This window comes from Xenopus laevis, chromosome 7S, assembly GCF_017654675.1.
Source record: "Xenopus laevis strain J_2021 chromosome 7S, Xenopus_laevis_v10.1, whole genome shotgun sequence".
Lineage (NCBI taxonomy): Eukaryota > Metazoa > Chordata > Amphibia > Anura > Pipidae > Xenopus > Xenopus laevis.
In genome coordinates this window covers 101612659-101632805 of record NC_054384.1, presented here as the reverse complement: position 1 = coordinate 101632805, position 20147 = coordinate 101612659, and the positions used below count along the sequence as shown (strand labels likewise).

General features: G+C 43.3%; 1 protein-coding gene across 1 annotated transcript; it reads right to left on the bottom strand.

The window, feature by feature from the left end:
- Window positions 1-775: 775 nt before the first annotated feature.
- On the bottom strand, window positions 776-14049 carry myadm.S (myeloid-associated differentiation marker S homeolog). The gene is made up of 3 exons (XM_018228252.2): window positions 13893-14049; window positions 3717-3801; window positions 776-2003 (listed from the first exon to the last, which is right to left on the bottom strand). The coding sequence occupies exon 3, from the start codon at window positions 1990-1992 to the stop codon at window positions 1069-1071; it is 924 nt and encodes a 307-aa protein (XP_018083741.1). The 5' UTR covers window positions 1993-2003; window positions 3717-3801; window positions 13893-14049; the 3' UTR covers window positions 776-1068.
- Between the last annotated feature and the right edge of the window lie 6098 nt (window positions 14050-20147).

Sequence of the window (20147 nt, the reverse complement as noted above, 5' to 3'; positions counted from 1 at the left end):
GTATAAAGCAAAGCAAGGCCAGAGGAGGGCGCTGTAACCAAGGGATCATGTAAAGTAAGGTACGACTTCATGCAACAGCACCCCAAATTTTATCCCCCACCCCGCTGCCACTAAATACATCCCTCCCCGGTTCCCCTTGCTATGGAACTAGAGATTACTGTACTCTATCTATACACCTTTAAGGCACATACACAATTCAGTAAGATAAAAAGCAATTACAGGATAAAAGAAAAAGCTAAAAGAAAGTAAAGAATAATTTACAGACGCGCACTCCCTGAACTCTGGATACTATTGGTCGGCTTTGTGCAAAAAAAAGTAGGCGGTGATGAATTCAATATATATCTGCAGAAAACATAATAGCGAAGCTCACACTTACGTGCTGCTTAAAGGAATTGTTCAGTGTAAAAATAAAATTAGGTAAATAGATTGTCTGTGCAAAATAAAAAATGTTTCTAATATAGTTAGTTAGCCAAAAATGTAATGTATAAAGGCTGGAGTGACTGGATGTCTAACAGAATAACCAGAATACTACTTCCTGCTTTTCAGCTCTCTTGGTTTCCACTGATTGGTTACCAGGCAGTAACCAATCATTGAATTGAGGGGGGGCACAAGGGTCATAACTGTTTCTGAGCTGAATGCTGAGGATCAATTGCAAACTTACTGAACAGTTATGTCCCATGTGGCCCCCCTTATAGTCATTGACTATAGAGAGCTGAAAAGCAGGAAGTAGTGTTCTAGCTATTATGTTAAACATCCAGTCACTCCAGCCTTTATACATTACATTTTTGCCTAACTAACTATATCAGAAACATTTTTACTTTTGCGCAGCCTATTTAAAACTTTACCCAGTTTTTATTTTACACGGAACTGTTCCTTTAATGTAAGGAAAGTCTGGGGTTCCGATTCCCAGGGTGTTGCTTGCAGTAACATATAAACTCGAATACGCAAAGCTAAATAGCAAGCAGGCTGTGCATTGTTCAAGCTGCTGCATACATATATTCATATTCTGTTCAGGAGGAATACAAGGAAGGTTGAAATGATCGTACTTTCGCTGTGAAGTCCCATGGTTTAGACAGTGATGAATATAAGCCTGGCTGAATGGACCAGGTCCAAAACATATGCAATGAGGTTGATGGCGGTCAGAACAGCAACAGCCACCATCTTATCCCAGTCGCACATTCTGTATAGGTTTCGAGAGACCATCCGACAGTTCGGTGGTCGGCTCGGAGTTCCACCATTCTTCTTGTCAAACGAGAAGATCGGCCAGATGATCATGGCGGAGACGTACATCAGGACTGCCAAGAGGGCATAAGCACTGAGGAACTTATTGAAGGCACAAGGCAACCAGCCTGTGCACTCGCCAACACAAAGGATGATGACCACAATGGATAAGATAAAGCAGATGCAATAGACCGCTAAACACCACTTGAGGGCATCGTGTCTTTCGTATTGAGGTGGTTCAGAAATAAAGACAAAGATGATGCATGCTATGAAGGTCTCCAAAACCTTCAAGAGTCCCGGTGTGGTAGCCATGTAGCCAGTAACTTCTCCAGGCTTGGCTCTGGTTAAAGACACCTCAATAATGTAAGCCAAGGTGGTGAGGCAGGAGAACACAATGGCCACAATCTGGTAATTGCGCACCTCATTGTTATAGGCCTTGTCCTCAAGGTAATGTAGAGGGTAGATCACTGTGGCGGAGAGGCACATGAGAACAGCATACATGGCAAAGGTGATGGGGAAGTTTTTCCAGGACACGGGCATCCGGTTCTGCACCCCAGCAAACTCCACAATCAGGATGACCAGAGTCACCGCAAAGCAGAAACACCAGCAGAACATACACAGATCTCCAATGCGGCCGTCCCATCTTCCAGTGTGCACCACCAAGCTGAAGGTGACGCAGGCGAAGAGGACTTCCAGAATCCGGACGATACCCACTGGTGATTTCAGTGTACTGGTGTTGCCCACCACTATCGTTCTGTGTTGGACTGGCATGGTTACTGTACCTGTAGAAAGAGAGAAAACGCAGTAAACTTGAGGACATCCCTGTGGACATATAGAGATCTGCCAATACAACATGGTTTTTCTATATACATTTCCAATATTTCCTGTTTATTTGAGTAGGGCTGGGTTAGGCAGCTGGATCTGTGGATGAACATCATGAAGGCAACAGTGACCCATTAACAAATCAAACCCAAAACCATTTTAGGAAGCACCTTAGTTTCTAAAGAATCCAGTGTAGTTTAAGACTTTTGAAGGAAGACAAATGCTTCATAGGCCAAGCCCATGCCGTGTGCCAACTGGAAGCAGTTGCTTTATTGATAGCATTATCGAAGTGATCCAGCTATGTCTATGCCATTAATATAAAAGAACATTACAACCATTAAAGAACTAAACCCTAAAAATAAATGAGGCTAAAATGCCATATTTTATATACTGCACTTATTGCACCAGCCAAAAGTTTCAGTTTGTCAATAGCAGCAATGATCCAGGACTTCAAACTTGTCACAGGGGGTCACCATCTTGGAAAGTGTCTGTGACACTCACATGCTCAGTGGGCTCTGATTGGCTGTTGAGAAGCTAAGCTTAGGGCTCGTCACTAACTATCCAGCAGAAAATGAGCTTCCCCTGTAATATAAGCTGATGCTACAGGTTTGCTGATTATTAAATTCTGATGCTAATTGCACTGGTTTCTGTGCTGCCATGTAGTAATTATCTGTATTAATTACTAATCAGCCTTATATCGTGACATTTCTATTCTATGTGTACTGTATATTGTGAGTGGGTCCCTAAGCTCAGTAAGGGACAGCAGCACAGAGCATGTGCAGTGAATCAGCAGAAAAGAAGATGGGGAGCTACTAGGGCATCTTTGGAAACACAGCTCTTTACTGCTAAAGGGCTGTGGTTGCCGTGGGCTGGTACAGAAGTCCAAAACATAATGTACATAATTTCTCGTTAAGCTTTAGTTCTCCATTAAGGCCCGTTTTTGGGGGGGTTGGGGTGGGAGAGGGTTTTTTGCCATATATATTTTAACCACTGGTGATTCTCGAAATGATAGAGGAAGGATTTAGTGAACTGGTCTGCTAATGAGCCAAAACTCAATCATTGTTTCCGACATGCTATGATAAGATTTCCACTGAAGAACAACAACGAAAGGATAAACACAAAACAAATGCTTAAGAGTAAGGCCACACTGGGAATTTTGGGGAGATTCGGTCGCCTGGCGACTAATCGCCTTGTCTTTGCGACGACCAATCTACTCAAACACCTTCCCTGACTCTGCGCCGGCTAAAATGAAAAAAAAAACGCCAGTGCTAATCACATGCAGCGATTTGTTTCTCCGGACGACTTCGGAAACCGAATCGCCGCGTGTGATTAGCACCGGCATTTTTTCATTTTAGCCGCAAAGACGAGGCGATTAGTCGCCAGACGACCAAATCTCCCCAAAACGCCCAGTGCGGCCTAAGCCTTACTGAGCAATCCTGCACAAACAGCCACACGTGAATTCCAACACAAAACAATAAATAACAGGATGTCTGCTCCAATTTGTCTTTATTTCATTGAACAAAGGGCAAGATAATTAAGAGTCTGGATCATCACAACCTAATACACATGAAATCAGAGTTCTTTGTTCTTTCTTCCCTTTGCAGGTACATAGTCTAGAAACCAGCAACAAGAGGGACAATGGCACATACAGATAAGTAGGACTAAGGACTTACCTTATGCAGACAGTGGAGGTCCTCGGGATGCTTCAGCAGAGGCTCAAGAAGTGTGACAGGCAATGTAGATGATTCTGGATGGTGGCTGTTAATGGAAGCAGAGAATAAGAGCCTGAAGTAGTTGCACAATCCAACAGGAGAACTAGAATATGGGTTGGAGGCAAGCCGGTCCGGTGACAAAAGCAGGGAAGGATCAGAACATAGAAACAAGGACCAAAAGTTGATTGAGGTTTATGTGCAACACAACACTATCTAGATTTCTCAATAAGTGAGTGTTGCTGGGAAGAGAACCAACACTCACCAGGACACCCTAACCTTTAAAAAAAACACAGATCTTGTACACTTTAGGCTTATCAGTCTGCTGGACGGAGGGAGGGACTCCCCAAATGTTGAAGTTGACTAAAAAAAAAAAATGCAAGGGTTGTCCCTGCAGTCGCCCTGTTGCACCAGTGTATGTTTTGTCTACCCAAGAGCAGAGCCTAACCACCAGTCCACTGCAAGGAAAGCAGCACAAGATAGAGCCCTACCCGAAACCCGCAATTTGACCCGCATGTTTCCTCTACCCGACCCGCAATAGGCCATCTAACCTTTCGACCTGGGGTACACGCGAAACCGGAAGTGACATCATATCTGCCCGAAAAGTGTCGTCACGCCGGTGCCGAATCTTCCCAAAAAATTTAAAACACTGGAAGGACCACAAGGGTGGGTGAGAGGGATGAAGCCCGCACCTTGGCTTCATCCCTCTGAAGCTTTTTGCCCAAAACCAAACCACTTTGCGGGTATTCCCCGGGTGCCCAACTCGATGCAGGACTCTAGCAGATGACCAGAACAGGGACAATAATTCCCCTTATTTTTTCATTTTTAATGCAACATACAGGCTTCTTGAACAGCCAAACTGCTTATGAAAAGTCTTAGGCAAAAAAGATAAATAATACAACAGCTTAAAGGCTTCATTGGAAATTAATGGAAATTCCAAAAAAGAGGTTTTCTAAATAAATGCATAGTATGAATATTATCACGACATGGAGCAAATGAGAAAAATATGGAGAAATAAGCGATGTGCCAAAACATGTAAATCCAGCACTATCTGAGATCTCATTCCAAAAAATTGTGGCTTAAGATAGAGTTCTTGTGAGGTAGGGAGGGCTTGTCTGGCTGAGTCCACCTACACAAATCACTAGTGAGGATTGGAGGAGAAGCAAGAGATGCAGAAAGTAAGGAGTCTGGTATGAGTGAGAAGAGAACAGCGTTTCGGAAAGAGACAGAAAGAGGGGTAAGGGGTACAGATATTAGGAAAACTCTGGGGAGGAGATGAGCAGGGAATGGTGAGTTTAGGTGCCATATTTTTAGAAAGGTATTGGCTCCACCTAAGTCTTATATCAATAGGACTGTGCGGAGATAGTTCCCAAATTGGTGTGTGGCACAACCTTGGTGGAACGTATACAATCCTGAAACCTTGCCTTTGTCATATGGTGGTTTGCAGTTGTTTAATTTTGCTGGTGACAGGGCAAAAATATCAACATTTTGTACTACAAAAAGTGGTCAGGAAGTGACAGACATTGCTAATCTCAGTGCACTGATATTAAACACTGGCCACCAAGGAAGTCCTCCTAAACTGGAACACATTCTAAGGATGTTCATATATACAAATCGCGGATTCCTAGGTGGGAAATATATATCCGGATTCATTGCACATTCATTTAAAAATGCAGGATCTGTAGACACATCACAACGCCCCTATCTTTGTCCGGTTAAATCTAGCACATTATAGACCTGAACCTCAGGTGGGAGTAGATGGTCCCATTTGTACACAGCAAAGTGGTTAGCAGCTTTGGAGATTTTGCCACAGTAATTAAAACTATACAGTATATGCCAAATTCAAACAGAACTACACTCTAAGATCAAAAGTATGTAGAGACCTCTAATTACTGGAACTGGGTATTTAAGCCACAATCATCATGGCCATGGCAGGTTCCTCTACATATAATGACATTCTCGACAATTCATGGTTCCTAATTTGTGGAAAAGTTTGGAGGAAGGCTCTTTTCTCTCCAAATGCCTCCATGCCGAGATTGTAGGCCCCAGGGCCCAACAATTGGATCAGTATGGAGGCCATACGGGCGGTCAGATTGCGGGGCTGCATCAACGAACAGATACGGCCGCGATCCGATGGGATTTTTTACCCTGCCTGATCAGCTTCTGGCCGACTTTTGGCCAGATATTGATAAGGCCTGTTTTAGCAGCAAAAAGAGGATGAGTACAAAGTATCATCATTGCTTCTGCAATGAGATGTTGGAGCCCAACAATTTTGGACATTTAGGTGCGCATTTATCAAGGGTCGAATTCGACAGAGCATATGTTTTTTAGATAGGGGTCAGTGACCCCCATTTGAGAGTTGGAAAGAGTCAGAAGAAGGAGGCAAATAATTAAAACATACTAAAAGTTAACTTAAAGGTGAACCATCCCTTTCAGAAAGAGCTGCAGAAGGTTTCTCTGAAAAAAAAACCTTGAATGTCAGGAAGGCAACAACACATCTCCGAATTGATCTCTGGACCACTCCCATTCACTTAAACATGAAATAGGCAGGTTTTAGGTGGTGAATAGTCGTATTCAAATTCTTTAAGGGCCAGAGTATGCTAAGTCTCTCAAATTTTTTAAAAAACTTTAAAATCGATAATTCCCTAGTCGAATTTGACAGTTTTGACCATAAAAAAATTAGAAAATTCAAATTTTCAATTCAACCCTTAATAAATCTGCCCCATGGTGTGCACTGTGTGGCTTTTTTTTGGGGGGGGGGGCGGGGGGGGCTGTAGCATAGATATAGGGTGATATAAAATAAAAATATAAGAGAACACTTATGTCAACTGTTAAATGAGTAAAACTTCATTCTGGATTGAGAATGCGAATGAGCCGTTATCTAAAGCAGATCTGCAAGGGGAGAGAATATGTCCGGATCAGCTTTGGGTGCCAAGTCTCCTATTACGGGGGAAGTAGATAAGCGACATATAAACATTCTAGCAGTTTATTTAGCTTAAGGCCGGGGAGCGGCTCATTGAATGAATGGGAAGTATGCCAGGCCTCCAGACACAGACTACTGTCCTTTTATGGTGTCAGAATTCCTTTAGAAAATATCTTATAAACTGGTCATTGGGAAAGAGTTTCCTTCCATGGGAAGTGCATGGGGGGGCAGGGGGGATTACAAGTTTACAATCACTTACCAAACGCACAACTTTCAACTACAATTTGATACAAACAACAAGCTTCTTGTTTGGTTTGGGAACACCTCAACGTTCCCCTAGTACAACAGTTACACAAAGTATCCAGTAAGGTAATCCTATTATACACACATGGTCGGCTCTGGTTTCCAACCTATAATTTTCCAAATTCCACAGCTCAGAGGCTAAAGGGTTGTAGATATTAGTACTTGGAAGCAGTAAGAGCGACTATAGCACGGAATACACACACTTAACCTGCTTGGATCTGTCTGAATTTCCTCGTTCTCCTGAGAATTTCTAATTGGAAAGACTTTTTCCATGACTCACCCCTGGAAAGTCTGCAGGCTCCTCGTTATTCCCAATTCCTCATATGAACGTTTGTTCTTCAAGTCCCCATAATTTATCCTTCCAGCTAAAAAAGCCAGACCAGAGCTCCAGAATACTTTAACATAATACCATATGTACTTGTATTACCCATGGGAACGTTGCATGACAAAACCTATAGCAGATATTTTCCACCATGGACTGAGACACAGAGAATCAACAAACATAGAATATAATACTGACTATGAGTTGAATTCAAATATACAGACATTTCTAGGTATCAAAAGTTTGAGTGAATGAACAACAACTCCCAACATCCTCAACTTGATCAGTTTAACTTAAAGAATCCGTAACATCAATTTTTTTTTATTAAAAAATCCGTTAGTGTAGAATGAAAAAAAAAAAACACAAAGACATATTGAACTATTAAATCGCTAAGAAATAACTTACCGAAACTCCACTTGCGCTCCTCTTCAGACCCGGGGACGATCTATAATGCGGCGCTCGATTTCTCCTCCCTGGCTATCTCCTATAAGGAAATCAGGGAGGAGAAATCGAGCGCCGCATGATGGATCGCCTTTTCTGAAGAGGAGCGCAAGTGGAGTTTCGGTAAGTTATTTCTTAATAAAGACTTAGCGATTTAAAAGTTTTATATGTCTTTGTGTTTTAATTTTTCCGTTCTACACTAACAAATTTTTAAGTAAAAAGAATTGATATTACTGGTCCTTTAAAGGGATACTGTCATGGGAATTTTTTTTTTCAAAACGCACGACTTAATAGTGCTGCTCCGGCAGAATTATGCACTGAAATCCATTTCTCAAAAGAGCAAACAGATTTTTTTATATTTAATTTTGAAATCTGACATGGGGCTAGACTTAAGGTGGCCATACATGGATAGATCCGCTCGTTTGGCGATGTCGCCAAACGAGCGGATCTCCCTCCGATTGAGGTGGGCAATATCGGGCGGATCCTAGCGTTCGCAAACGGGCGGTCGGATCGCGGGACCGCATCAACGAACAGATGCGGCCGCGATCCGACGGGATTTTTAACCCCATCCGATCGAGATCTGGCCGACTTTCGGCCAGATCTCGATCGGGGAAGCCCGTCGGGGGCCCCCATACACGGGCCAATAAGCTGCCGACTCAGCTTTTAATCGTCCCGTGTATGGCCACCTATAGTCAGTTTCCCAGCTGCCCTCAGTCATGTGACTTGTGCTTTGATAAACTTCAGTCACTCTTTACTGCTGTACTACAAGTTGGAGTGATTTTACCTTTTACCCCCTCCCCCCCCCCAGCAGCCTAACAACAGAACAATGGGAAGGTAAACAGATAGCAGCTCCCTAACACAAGATAACAGCTGCCTCGTAGATATAAGAACAGCACTCAATAGTAAAAATTCAGGTCCCACTGAGACACATTCAGTTACATTGAGTAGGAGAAACAACAGCCTGCCAGAATGCAGTTACATCCTTCTGAAAGCACGTGACCAGGCAAAATGACCTGAGATGCACCTACACACCAATATTACAACTTAAAAAATACACTTGCTGGTTCAGGAATGAAATTTTTCCATGGTTGGTAGAGTGAATTATTTGCAGTGTAAACAGTGTAATTTAAAAATAAAAATCATGACAGAATCCCTTTAAGAGAAGGGAGCAGAAGGGAGAATCGGAGAACAGATCTCTAAGACTTGTAAGTGGAAATATACATTTAGCTAGTGGTGAGATATCGGTCACAGACGTTTCCTGTAAAACATCTACACTTTATTGTATGATGTAACTTCCTATAACTCATACTGGTAAGTGCAGAAGGGCAGGGCACATCCTCTATCTGTCCTACACAACCTCATGAACCACACAGGCAAGCGTGCAGAGAAGTTACAACTGGATGAGGTTTGGGGTAAACCTTTACAACAAAACTGTTACTACAAGATATGTTCCTCGGGTAGTTCTCTCCGGAGTGGTGAAAGTATTCCCTTAATGGGATCATATTGATTTTGCGATGATTGAGTCGTTGTGTTATTCCTGATATCATCATCCACTTCATGGCTAGCTAGCCACTAGAATGCAGCACTACACAGTTCCAAAAAGAAGCAACTGATCTTATATAGCCCTAAGAATAGCCCTAATTATATAGGTGTGTGGATAAACACACCTTCAGTCCTGATGAAGTCAACAGAATGAGGTCCCCAGATCATCAGGACTAGAGGCATTTACATCAACACAATCAGATCCAGTGCTACTTGCACATTTACAGGAGCTCCATTTTTTTCTGTGACCGGAGACCCTTCCAGGTGTGCCTATTCCAAATACCAGTAGCTCTTATTGAGCCTTCAGGAACATCATGTTGGCAAATGTGGCCCAATGAACAAAACTATAACACATTGACTGGAAAAACATGTTGCTTGGCAAGAAATGGCAGCGTTTGTGCTAGACTACTCCTCATTTCCTCTCATCCTTGCCCAGCCAGCATATCGTTCCAAAGCAAAAGCAGAACACAACATGTCCTGGGCACATTCGGCTACCATCATCTAATTCTCCCATGGTCTCCCCTAACTACCTTGCAGCTTCTGAGGCAATTAATAAATTGACTCTCAAAACATTAGATCCTGCTCCTTTAGACCAGGGCTGTCCAACTGGACGTCCACAGGTCAGATGTGGCGTTCTCAGCTATTTTCATGGACCCCATCCTGCTCAGTAGCTCCATAGACTTCTGGACCTTCAATTGGTTTGGCAAGTCTACCCCAATAATTATATAATCTGGCCTCAGATATGTGCTATTTGCAATAAGTTGCCCACGACATAAAAAAGGTTGGACAGCACTGCCGTGGATGGTGATCAAAACAGGGTGCACCACTTGGAACCTGCCCTACTAAATGTCATGTGCCTAAATGTGTTAAAGTACCACTTGGAACCTGCCCTACTAAATGTCATGTGCCTAAATGTGTTAAAGTACCACTTGGAACATGCCCTACTAAATGTCAGACGCCTAAATGAAAACTGGGTGTTAAAGTACCACTTGGAACCTACCCTCCTAAATGTCAGATGCCTAAATGAGCTAAAAAAAAAAAAAAAACCAGGATAACAGCCCCCCAGTCTATAGGGGCATGGAATGCAAAGCATTCACACTGATCTGGCCCAATCACAATGATGATATCACCCACCCATGAGGTCATCCTGATATTACAGCAAGTCAGTGACCTCGTGTGACCAGCTGGAGCTTCCTTATTACTCAGTCCCGTCATTATATGTAAGATTTTAGGGTGACACCGTGATTAATAGCTACTATATCTCATTAACACAAAACAGTGCAAGATCATTGCAGGGATCAATCTCAAGGGCCATGGAATACTATAAATATGACATTTTCCTGCTGCCACATGAAATACCTTCCCCTCCCCACACTCACAAAAAAAATAAACATTCCCAGATAAAATTCTTCCCCCTATGACTCATTGCCTTGAATGAAACAGGAATGAGCGAGGCAGCTCCCAAAAAGGAAACAGTGTTCAAAGACAGACTGTCAGCTCTAAATTGCACCTCGTTATGACCGTTACCCACAATTTCTTATATCAGGGTGTTCCCACTGGCGCCTCCAGGCTGGAGGAACATGTAGAAAGCTTCCAGCCTGACCAAATGCTCCTCAGACTCCTCTCGATTATATCTTTTTACAGCACCTTTCTACACTGCTGGTTCTGACTGGTGGCTTCTGCTACATTGTTTCAAGAGTCAGAATAAGCAGTGCAGAAAAGCCAAGGAAGGTACAGAAAATTGCTTAAAGGACATTCCCTGCTGTAGGCATCCATTGATATGGGTGTAGTTCCCCTTAAATGACACTATTAACAGTGGTGAAAACAATAAGTTATAGAATTCATTTAACTGACATTTAACTACAAGCTAACGCCCGGCAGCATATGGTCACATATCCTCTCTTAATGGGAGCTGCCATATGGCTTGCCTCAAAAATTATTTAATTGCCCCTACTGGTAATAATATACAAACATGTACACATTAAACTACAGCAATTAAATACAATACAGTTTAGTGCACATAAATATGTTATTATATACATTTATATATATTTAGGAATACTGTTTCATGCATTCACAAGACAAGGCAAGTATCTATATATATTTTATATTATATATCTATATACAGGTTTGGGACCTGTTATCCAGAATGCTCGGTACCTGGGGTTTTCCGGATAATGGATCTTTCTGTAATTTGGATCTTCATACCTTAAGGCTGGAAGCATACAGTGCACCAAATCTAATGTAAGTAATACAAATGTCGCATCTACAAACTGATTGCATCTGACACGGCGCGACCGTCGGTTGAACACGAAACGTTCGCCTGCGCTTCCTCTCATCACGTCAGATCGGAAGGACACGCTCCTTCCTAGTTCATTCTAAGTCTACTAGAAAAGCATGTAAACATTAAATAAACCCAATAGGCTGGTTTTGCTTCCAGTAAGGACGGTATGGGACCTGTCATCCAGAATGCTTGGGACCTGGGGTTTTCCTGATAATGAATCTTTCCTTAAGTGTACTAGAAAATCATATAAACATTAAATAAACCCAATAGGCTGGTTTTGCTTCCAGTAAGGATTTATTATATCTTAGTTTGGATCAAGTACATGTATGGGACCTGTTATCCAGAATGCTTGGGACCTGGGGTCTTTCGGATAATGGATCTTTCTGTAATTAGGATCTTCATACCGTAAGTCTACTAGAAAATCATATAAACATTAAATAAACCCAATAGGCTGGTTTTCTTCCAATAAGGATTAATTATATCTGAGTTGGGATCAAGTACAAGCTACTGTTTTATTATTACACAGAAAAAGGATTAGATTAGATTTGGCTAAAATGGAGTTTCTGGGAGCCGGCCTTTCCGTAATTCTGAACTTTCTGGATAACGGGTTTCCAGATAACAGATCCCATACCTGTGTATAAGATCTATAGAATATGTTTGAAGGGCAAAATATATAAGAAATATTGATGAGCTATTGGGCAGCCTAAGGACCATAAACAGTCCATGGTGGGCCACCGTAGTGATAACCCTGCCTAAGACCATCCCTAATAAGAATACCAGTGGCGGAACTACCAGGGGAGCAGGGGGTGCGAGCGGGCCAGGGCCCGCACCCCTTCAAGGCCCCCCGGCAGTCCGTGCGCCACTGAGAAATGCGGGCTAATGCGGTGGTACGGAGGGGGGCGGGGCCCGGCTGCGCGTCACGCACCAGGGCCCGCCCCCCTCAACGAACGCTACTGAAGAATACTGCAGTGTGTATTCAATCAAAAGATCATGAAGGACTACTAAATCACTAGCCCTACTTGGAGGACTGTAGTAGTGATGTGCGGGCCTGCGGGTTTGGGTCGACCTCGCACTGCTCCTCGCCACCTTCAAATGCCGGCTTACGATTTCCGGTTTTATAGTCTCGCGTCTGGCCGCCCCTTTTGTGACATCGTTGTGACATCATCGGCGGGGTGGGGCGGTACGGGTCTATAAAAGGCCCCCGGAAGTGCGGGCGCATGCTGGGTTAGTGTCGGTTGCGGGTCAGGAAAACCCTGCACATCACTAGTCTGTAGACATCCCAGGACGCAGGCTAATAGAGTGGGTGCTGAGCAGCAAAGTGCACCCAAAAGCCTATGGCACGAGCTACTACAAGTGGGAAGCAGGGGCGTAACTACCCGCAGGGCTCCCCCCGGCAGATCGCGCGCACTACAGCCGGCTGCAGCCGCAGAGAAAAATCACACAGACGAGGGTGGGGGCGTCCCCACCAAGTCCCGTTACTGGTGGGAAGCCAAGTCAATAAGCATCTCTGTTGTACATGTGTCTATACAGAATGGAAGCCACCCTGTGATTAAGAGTTGCCACCTGGTTCGTAAAAATGATGGTTGATCCCAATTTTATTAATAGGGGAAAAAATTAAATATATAGGAAGGCCGGTATTTCTTTCCAGAAAAATGGCAACCCTAATTGTGATGCATTTGTTAACATAAAAATAAAGGGGCTGTTCACCTTTAAATTAACTTTTAGTAGGATGCACAGAGGGATATTCTGAGACAATTTGCAATTGGTTTTCATTTTTTATTATTTGTGGTTTTTGAGTTATTTAGCTTTTTATTCAACAGCTCTCCAGTTTCGAATGTCAGCGAAATGGTTGCTAGGGTCCAAACTACCCCAGCAACCACCTACTGATTTAAAGAAGAGACTGATGTATGAATAGGAATAGGACAGGGGGTGAATAGAAAGAGGTGTAATAAAAAGCAGCAATAACAATAAATGCCTAGTATTTGGGTTAGGACTGAGCATTTTTTTTTTTTAGATGGGGGTCGGTGACCCCAATTGAAAAACTGGAAAGAGTAAGAAGAATGGAAATAATTAAAAAAAATAATAAACAATGAAGACTAATTGAAAAGTTGCAGCCGCACTGGAGTAAAGGCAGCGCTTGAACATGTGGATGAGCCCAGTTGCAGCAACAGCTGGAGAAGAGGAGCAGCAGCCCAGATGCATCACACGCGGAGGGATAAGAGTAAATGGGCGCTCTATGGTTCAGCGGAGGGACCTGTTATACTAAACAGCAGCAAAAGTGCAGAGAAAATACCCGGTGAGCGGCAGGACCGGCGCTATACGTACCTCTGGGAGCCCGGGGACACGCACAGAACTCGCACCGCCAGCGGGAAGGAGAAGCGAATGAGCAGCAGAGACTGGAGTGGGTGCGGCTCTTAGACACATCCACACGGCTAAGGGACTGAGACAAAACTCTCTGACTCACACAAAGCGCTGAGGAAAAAAGAGCTAGGGATGCGCTGTTTTTCACAGAGAATGTTCCACTCTCCCTTCAGCCGCAGCCCCGCCAGCCGAGGAGCCTGTTACTATGAATATTGTGCAATTGCTCGAGGCTGGGATGGTCTCTCTATTATTCCTTCATCTCTGGGTGTCACAGACTTGCATTACCTGTCAGTCACCCCAGAAATATTTCCTTTAATTGAGGTGTCACTTACACTAGTGGTATTTGTACCGTTACCAATGATGCTTGATGTTAATGTTATTAATAAGAAATAAAGATAAAACACATAGGAAGTCTGGTCATTTCTCTCAGATAAGGTGGATACACGTAGCTGCCATTTTAGTTCCTCGCCCCAATTTATACTGAGCCACTCATTGCCCTTGTTTGACCAGAGCCGGCCGGTACAATTTATTTAGCACAGTGCTACGCGGTATAAATACATGTTAATAATAATAATAATAATTCTACAAGCTGTTATTGTTCATTCCCTTGTGTGTCCCTACATGAGTAGATTTATACAGCATTTATACAGATACCTAAGATGGCGCCTCAGTGTCGGACTGGCTTGGCGGGACACCGGGAAAAATCCCGGTGGGCCCCAGCTAGGGTTGCCAGCTGCCCGGTATATTACCAGCCTGGCCGGTAAAGATTAAGCTTGATCCCAATGTTATTATTATTATTATTATTAGGGGAAATGCATAAAAAGATAGGAAGGTAAAATACCCCGCCTGATCGTGGAAATGGGGAGCACAGGTAGGTGGGGTGTTGGGGGTGATTTGCAGATTAGGAGGGGGGCCTGAAAGGGTCAGGGGGGCTCTTGTGCGGCAGCCCCGGTGGGCCCAGACCCCCCAGTCCGACACTGTGGCCCATTGTGCAGCCAGTAGGCCCAGACTGGCAGTCGGCAGATTCTGGCAATTGCCAGAGGGGCTGTTGTACGATGCCATAGACAGTCACTATTTATCTGGCTGGTGGGGGGATGTTTGGGTCTCTTTGTACCTTTAATGTCAGTGCTTATTTTGAATCCCATTCACGACCTGGCAGTCACGGGGTGTGCTCTCCCTATTGTACTGTATAATAATGATGTGCGGGCCAGGTTTTCCTGACCCTAAACCAACCTCCCTCAGCCCGCGGCCACCCGCTTCCGACTTCCGGGTTCCTTTTATAGACCCGCCCTGCTGATGCCATCACAAAAGGGGTGGGGCGAGCAGGCGCACGGCTATGAAGCCGGCATTTGAAGGTGGGGGCAGGGAGAGCAAGAGAAGAGCTCAACCCGCACCCACCCACCACCCGCGAAGAGGAGTGTGAGGTCGGCTGAATCCGCCAGACCCGCGTGTATTGGGCAGGCCCGCACATCACTACTGTATAATGGTCAGCAAGCTCTACATAAAAGTAATGTGACCCTCACTGGGTTTTCCCACTTAATGTGGCCCTACATATTATTTGAATTCCAGATGTCAAGCGGTGTTCCGGGGGTACTTGCTGCCCTGAGGTGTCCTTTCTGATGCCTTTCTTTTCTCACACCAGGTTCTTGCCGTTCCAAGTGCCGGAGACCTAGGGTGGCGCCTGCATCACTAGTGTGGAGAGCGTAATTGTGTTCCCTGCACTAGCAGAGACAAAATTCTAAATTTTAAAAAGTTAACTAAAGCTGTTAAAGCTAGCAGGAGCAGTTTTTTTTGCCACCCCTGGTAACTTTAGTTTCTCAACACACCTCATTTTTTTTTAAACCCTGGTTTGCTTGCCACTTAATATTTTTCAATTTTATAAACCTCCTGTTTCAACCACCTCTTGCCCCTGATTTGTACTGTGGCCAGAATCACTTCCCACCCTCCTCTTTTTTGACTGCTGTTGGCACAGGTACATATTTGGGGGATGGATTTTTTGGCTGCTGTTGGCAGGGGTACATATTTGGGGGCAATATCCTGGATTTTTTGTCTGATGCTGGCACAGGTACATATTTGAGGGCTATATGAGGGATTGGCTGCTGCTGGCTCAGGCACATGGGGCAATATGGTGGCTGCTGGCACAGGTACACAGATGTTTGGGGCAATATGATGGATTTTTGACTCCTGCCAGCACAGGTACAAATTAGGGGCAATGTGATGGATTTTTTTGGCTCCCACTGGCATAGATAAAGATTGGGGGTAACAATATAAAGGATGTTTTGGTTTATCCTGGCACAGGTACAGATTGGGGGTTTAGGGGGAATCTAAGGGATTGACTGCCCTTGGCACAGGTATAAATGGGGGCAACATGATGGCTGTTGGCACAGGTACAGGGGTGCAACATGAATGGTAAGGTGGGAAATGGTAATACAGGACCGGGCGGGGGCACTGATTGAAGCCCGGGTGCCTATATACCTTTGGCCCGGCCCTGGCCTTTGCAAAGTGGATACAATCAGGCCTGGATTTGCAGCGAGGCCACAAAGGTCTGAGCATTAATTAAGCCACATAGGAAACTTGCTTAATTGTGGAGCACTAAGTGCATCAGTACGAGAAGAATGTGCATACACACAATCCTATGGAAGGGAGGGGGCACTGGAGGACTCGAGCCTCAGGGGAAATCCGGCCCTGAATACAATATCTGGGGAGATAAGTGGAATCCCTGTGGACTTGCAGAGAGCAGCTGATGGGCAGATAATAGAAATGTCCCTCCCTATGTGATGTTTTTCAACAGGAGCCCAAGCATGGCAGCTAATATTAGCCATGGGTGCAGATTCCTAACTCTCAGTAAGGATTCAGAGTTCATAGAAAGGATTCCGGAAAGAAAAGAATGCAGGAGACATTCCATCCCATTTATTTTGTCTGATAACGTCCCAGCATGCATTTCCCGAGTACCAGCAGGTTCATTTACTAAACCAGCGCAATGTTTAAAGGGAAAAAAAAGATGCAAATTACCTTTGCTGAACAGGGGCATTGTTAGTAGCATGTAAGTGCATGCATTGCATTAATAAAGAATATTTTAGGTCTCTCCGCCTAAATGAGTAACTGTTTGCTGAGGGTTAGGGTTAACAGGAAAAAGACAGAACTGAGATGACTAAGCCACACTGGTAATGTTTATACAGGAGAAAATCATTTCCCGGGTTTCATTGCTGCTTTTCAATAACGTCACCCCATAAAAGAATATGTTACTGGCAGAACGACAATAGGGAGCAAAGGCTGATATGAAAATCCTCAACTGACCAACTGAAAGTACACATTTAGTTTTTGGGGGGGATCCATTCCTATTAAAGGGCAAGTCAACCACAAAATAAAAATCTGTCTAATAAAAGAAAACATTATTCTAAGCAACTTTGCAAAATATGTTCATAACACATTTCCTATGGTGTTTAAGTAATGTGTATATGTATTGCTATTGGATGCAGTATCTGTCCCTTTCTATTCTCTGCACTGGTGGTTCTGACTGCTGATACAATGTAGGACAAGGAGCGGATTAACAGACCTATCTTTGCTGTTGGGGAACCAAGACTGTTGCAACATTGTTTAAAAAGTAACAACTGGGAGTTAAAGGGGTGGTTCACCGTTTAAAATAACTTTTTTTTTTAACAATTTTTTTGTTATTGTTGCTTTTTATTACTCATCTTTCTATCCAGGCCTCATCTATTCATATTCTAGTCAATTGTTCAAATCAGTCCATGGTTGCTAGGGTAATTTGGATCCTAGCAACCAGATTGCTGAAATTGAGAGCTGCTGAATAAAAAGCTAGATTGCACAAAAACCACAAATAATAAAAAATGAAAACCAATTGCAAATTGTCTCAGAATATCTCTACATCATACTAAAAGTTAAAAGGTGAACAACTCATTTAAGTCAAGTTGATTACAAAAGAACAAGGAGGGCAGCAAAACAGAAAACATAAGAAAAAAAGGTTATGGAGGTTCTGGGCTGTAGAAAAATGTGTGTAGAAGTGGAGTAGAAGAGAGACGGGAATGGAAAAGAGGAAATAGCAGAATAGAAGAGAAAGGGTAAAAGAGTGAATTTATCACATTTCCCTGTTCCAAACACAAGGGCAACTGTAGTTTATAAAGCAGGACTTGCCCCATTAAAATGTCCATATTTTTTTGGGCCGTTCCTGAACCACTGACCTGAAAATCAATTGTCCTGGTATTCACCTTTAAGTTAACTTTTAGTATGTTATTGAATGTCCAATTTTAAGCAACTTTTCAATTGGTCATCATTATTTATTTATTTATTTATTTATTTTTTTTACATATAGATTTGCATTATTTGCCTTCTTGTTCTGACTCTCTCTCCAGCTTTCAAATGGGGGTCACTGACCCCATGTAAAAAACAAATGCTCTGTACAGCAACAAATGTATTGTTATTGTTACTTTTTATTACTTATCTTTCTATTCAGTCCTCTCCTATTCCTATTTCAGTCTCTTAGACAAATCATGGTTGCTAGGGTAGAGTCCTGCTGCCAGGGCCGGATTTACATAGCGGGTGCCCCTAGGCCTGCTGGAGCACTGGGGATTGGCACACATGAAATTGTAAAAGACTATTGTATTTCCCAATCGTCCTTCGTGTTTCTGAACCCGTGTGGATATAGTTGGGTGGCATGCCCCCCTCTAAAACCCTGTCACCCTAGGGTAATTGCAGGTTACCCGCAAAAAAGCGGGCACCCTGCGGAATGAGAGGAGGATTTTCAAGTGCGGGTATAGCCTCGGGTCTGTGGGTCGTCGGTCGGGTTGTGGGTCTTATCTAAATTTCTTATCTTATGTAATATTGTCTATATTTTACTCCTTTTAAAGTTCTACAAAACTTGTTTCTGTCCCCGTCCACTTTTGATGAGGTCACTTCCGGTTTGCAGCATCATCACTTCCTGTTTGATGGTGGTCGGCGGGTTGCGGGTCGGATTGCGGATAAGGCAGTTAAGGGTCCGGGTCGGGTAGCAGATAAAAGTGAGTAAATATACCCGTGGGTCCGAGTCTTCGGGTTCCGCGCAGGACTCTATGCTAGAGTAATTTGGACCCTAGCAACCAGATTTCTGATCCTGCAAACTGGAGAGCTACTGAATAAAACCTCAAAGGTGAATATTAAATATACAATGGTGGGAGTTATGCGGGAGCCTGGTCTCCGTCTCTTCAGAATGCTATGATAGGGAATTATTAGATTCTATGACAACTAGAGAATTTTATAATCATTTTAGAATATTCAGAAACCCTACATATAATTGGCTGTGGACAATATTATTTAGATAATATTTTATGTCTGGCTGTGTGGCCTTTAATCAAGAAGCACCTTTATATTTCTACTGAATGGAAATGATGAAATGAGAAGAAAATAAAGCAATTACCTGGCCGGTTGCTAAGGAAGTCACCTCTCATCTGAGATCTTGTTGTGATAATATAAGAGTCTAGTTTGAGCGTTTCCTACTTGGGATATAGTTAGACATAGTTATGGTTCGGTTTTAGAAATAAATGACTTTAAGGCAGGGCCGCCATCAGAAATCGTCGGGCCCAATACGTCAAATTTTTCTGACCCGCCCCCTGCAAGTAAAAAAAAACAACATTTATGTCAAGTAAAAAGTATAAAAACATTGGTGGCCAGGGTCCCCCCATAAAGTTAAAGTGGTTGTTCACTTTTGAGTTACCTTTTAGTATGATGTAGAGAGGGATAATCTGAGACAATTTGCAATTGGTTTTCATTTTTTATTATTTGTGGTTTTTGATTTATTCCGCAGCTCTCCAGTTTGCAATTTCAGCCATCTGGTTGCTAGGGTCCAAATTACTAGGGATGCACTGAATTCAGGATTTGGTTCCGGATTCTGCCTTTTTCAGCAGGATTGTTCCTGGCTGAACCCAATCCGAATACTAATTTGCATATGTAAATTAGGGGCAGGTAGTGAAATAACATGACTTTTCGTCACAAAAGAAGAATTTCCTGTCCCTAATTTGCATTTGCAAATTAGGATTTGGATTCGGTTCGGTATTCGGCCGAATCTTTCACCAAGGATTCGGGGATTCGACCGAATCCCAAATAGTGGATTCGGTGCATCCCTACAAATTACCCCAGCAACCATGCACTGATGTGAATAAGAGACTGGACTATGAAAGATAGAAAGATGAAGAATACAAAGTAGCAATGACAATATATTTGTAGCCT

Bases quoted from the DNA above. Each gene is read 5' to 3' on its own strand.
- myadm.S (XM_018228252.2), bottom strand. From the start codon at position 1,992: ATGCCAGTCCAACACAGAACGATAGTGGTGGGCAACACCAGTACACTG.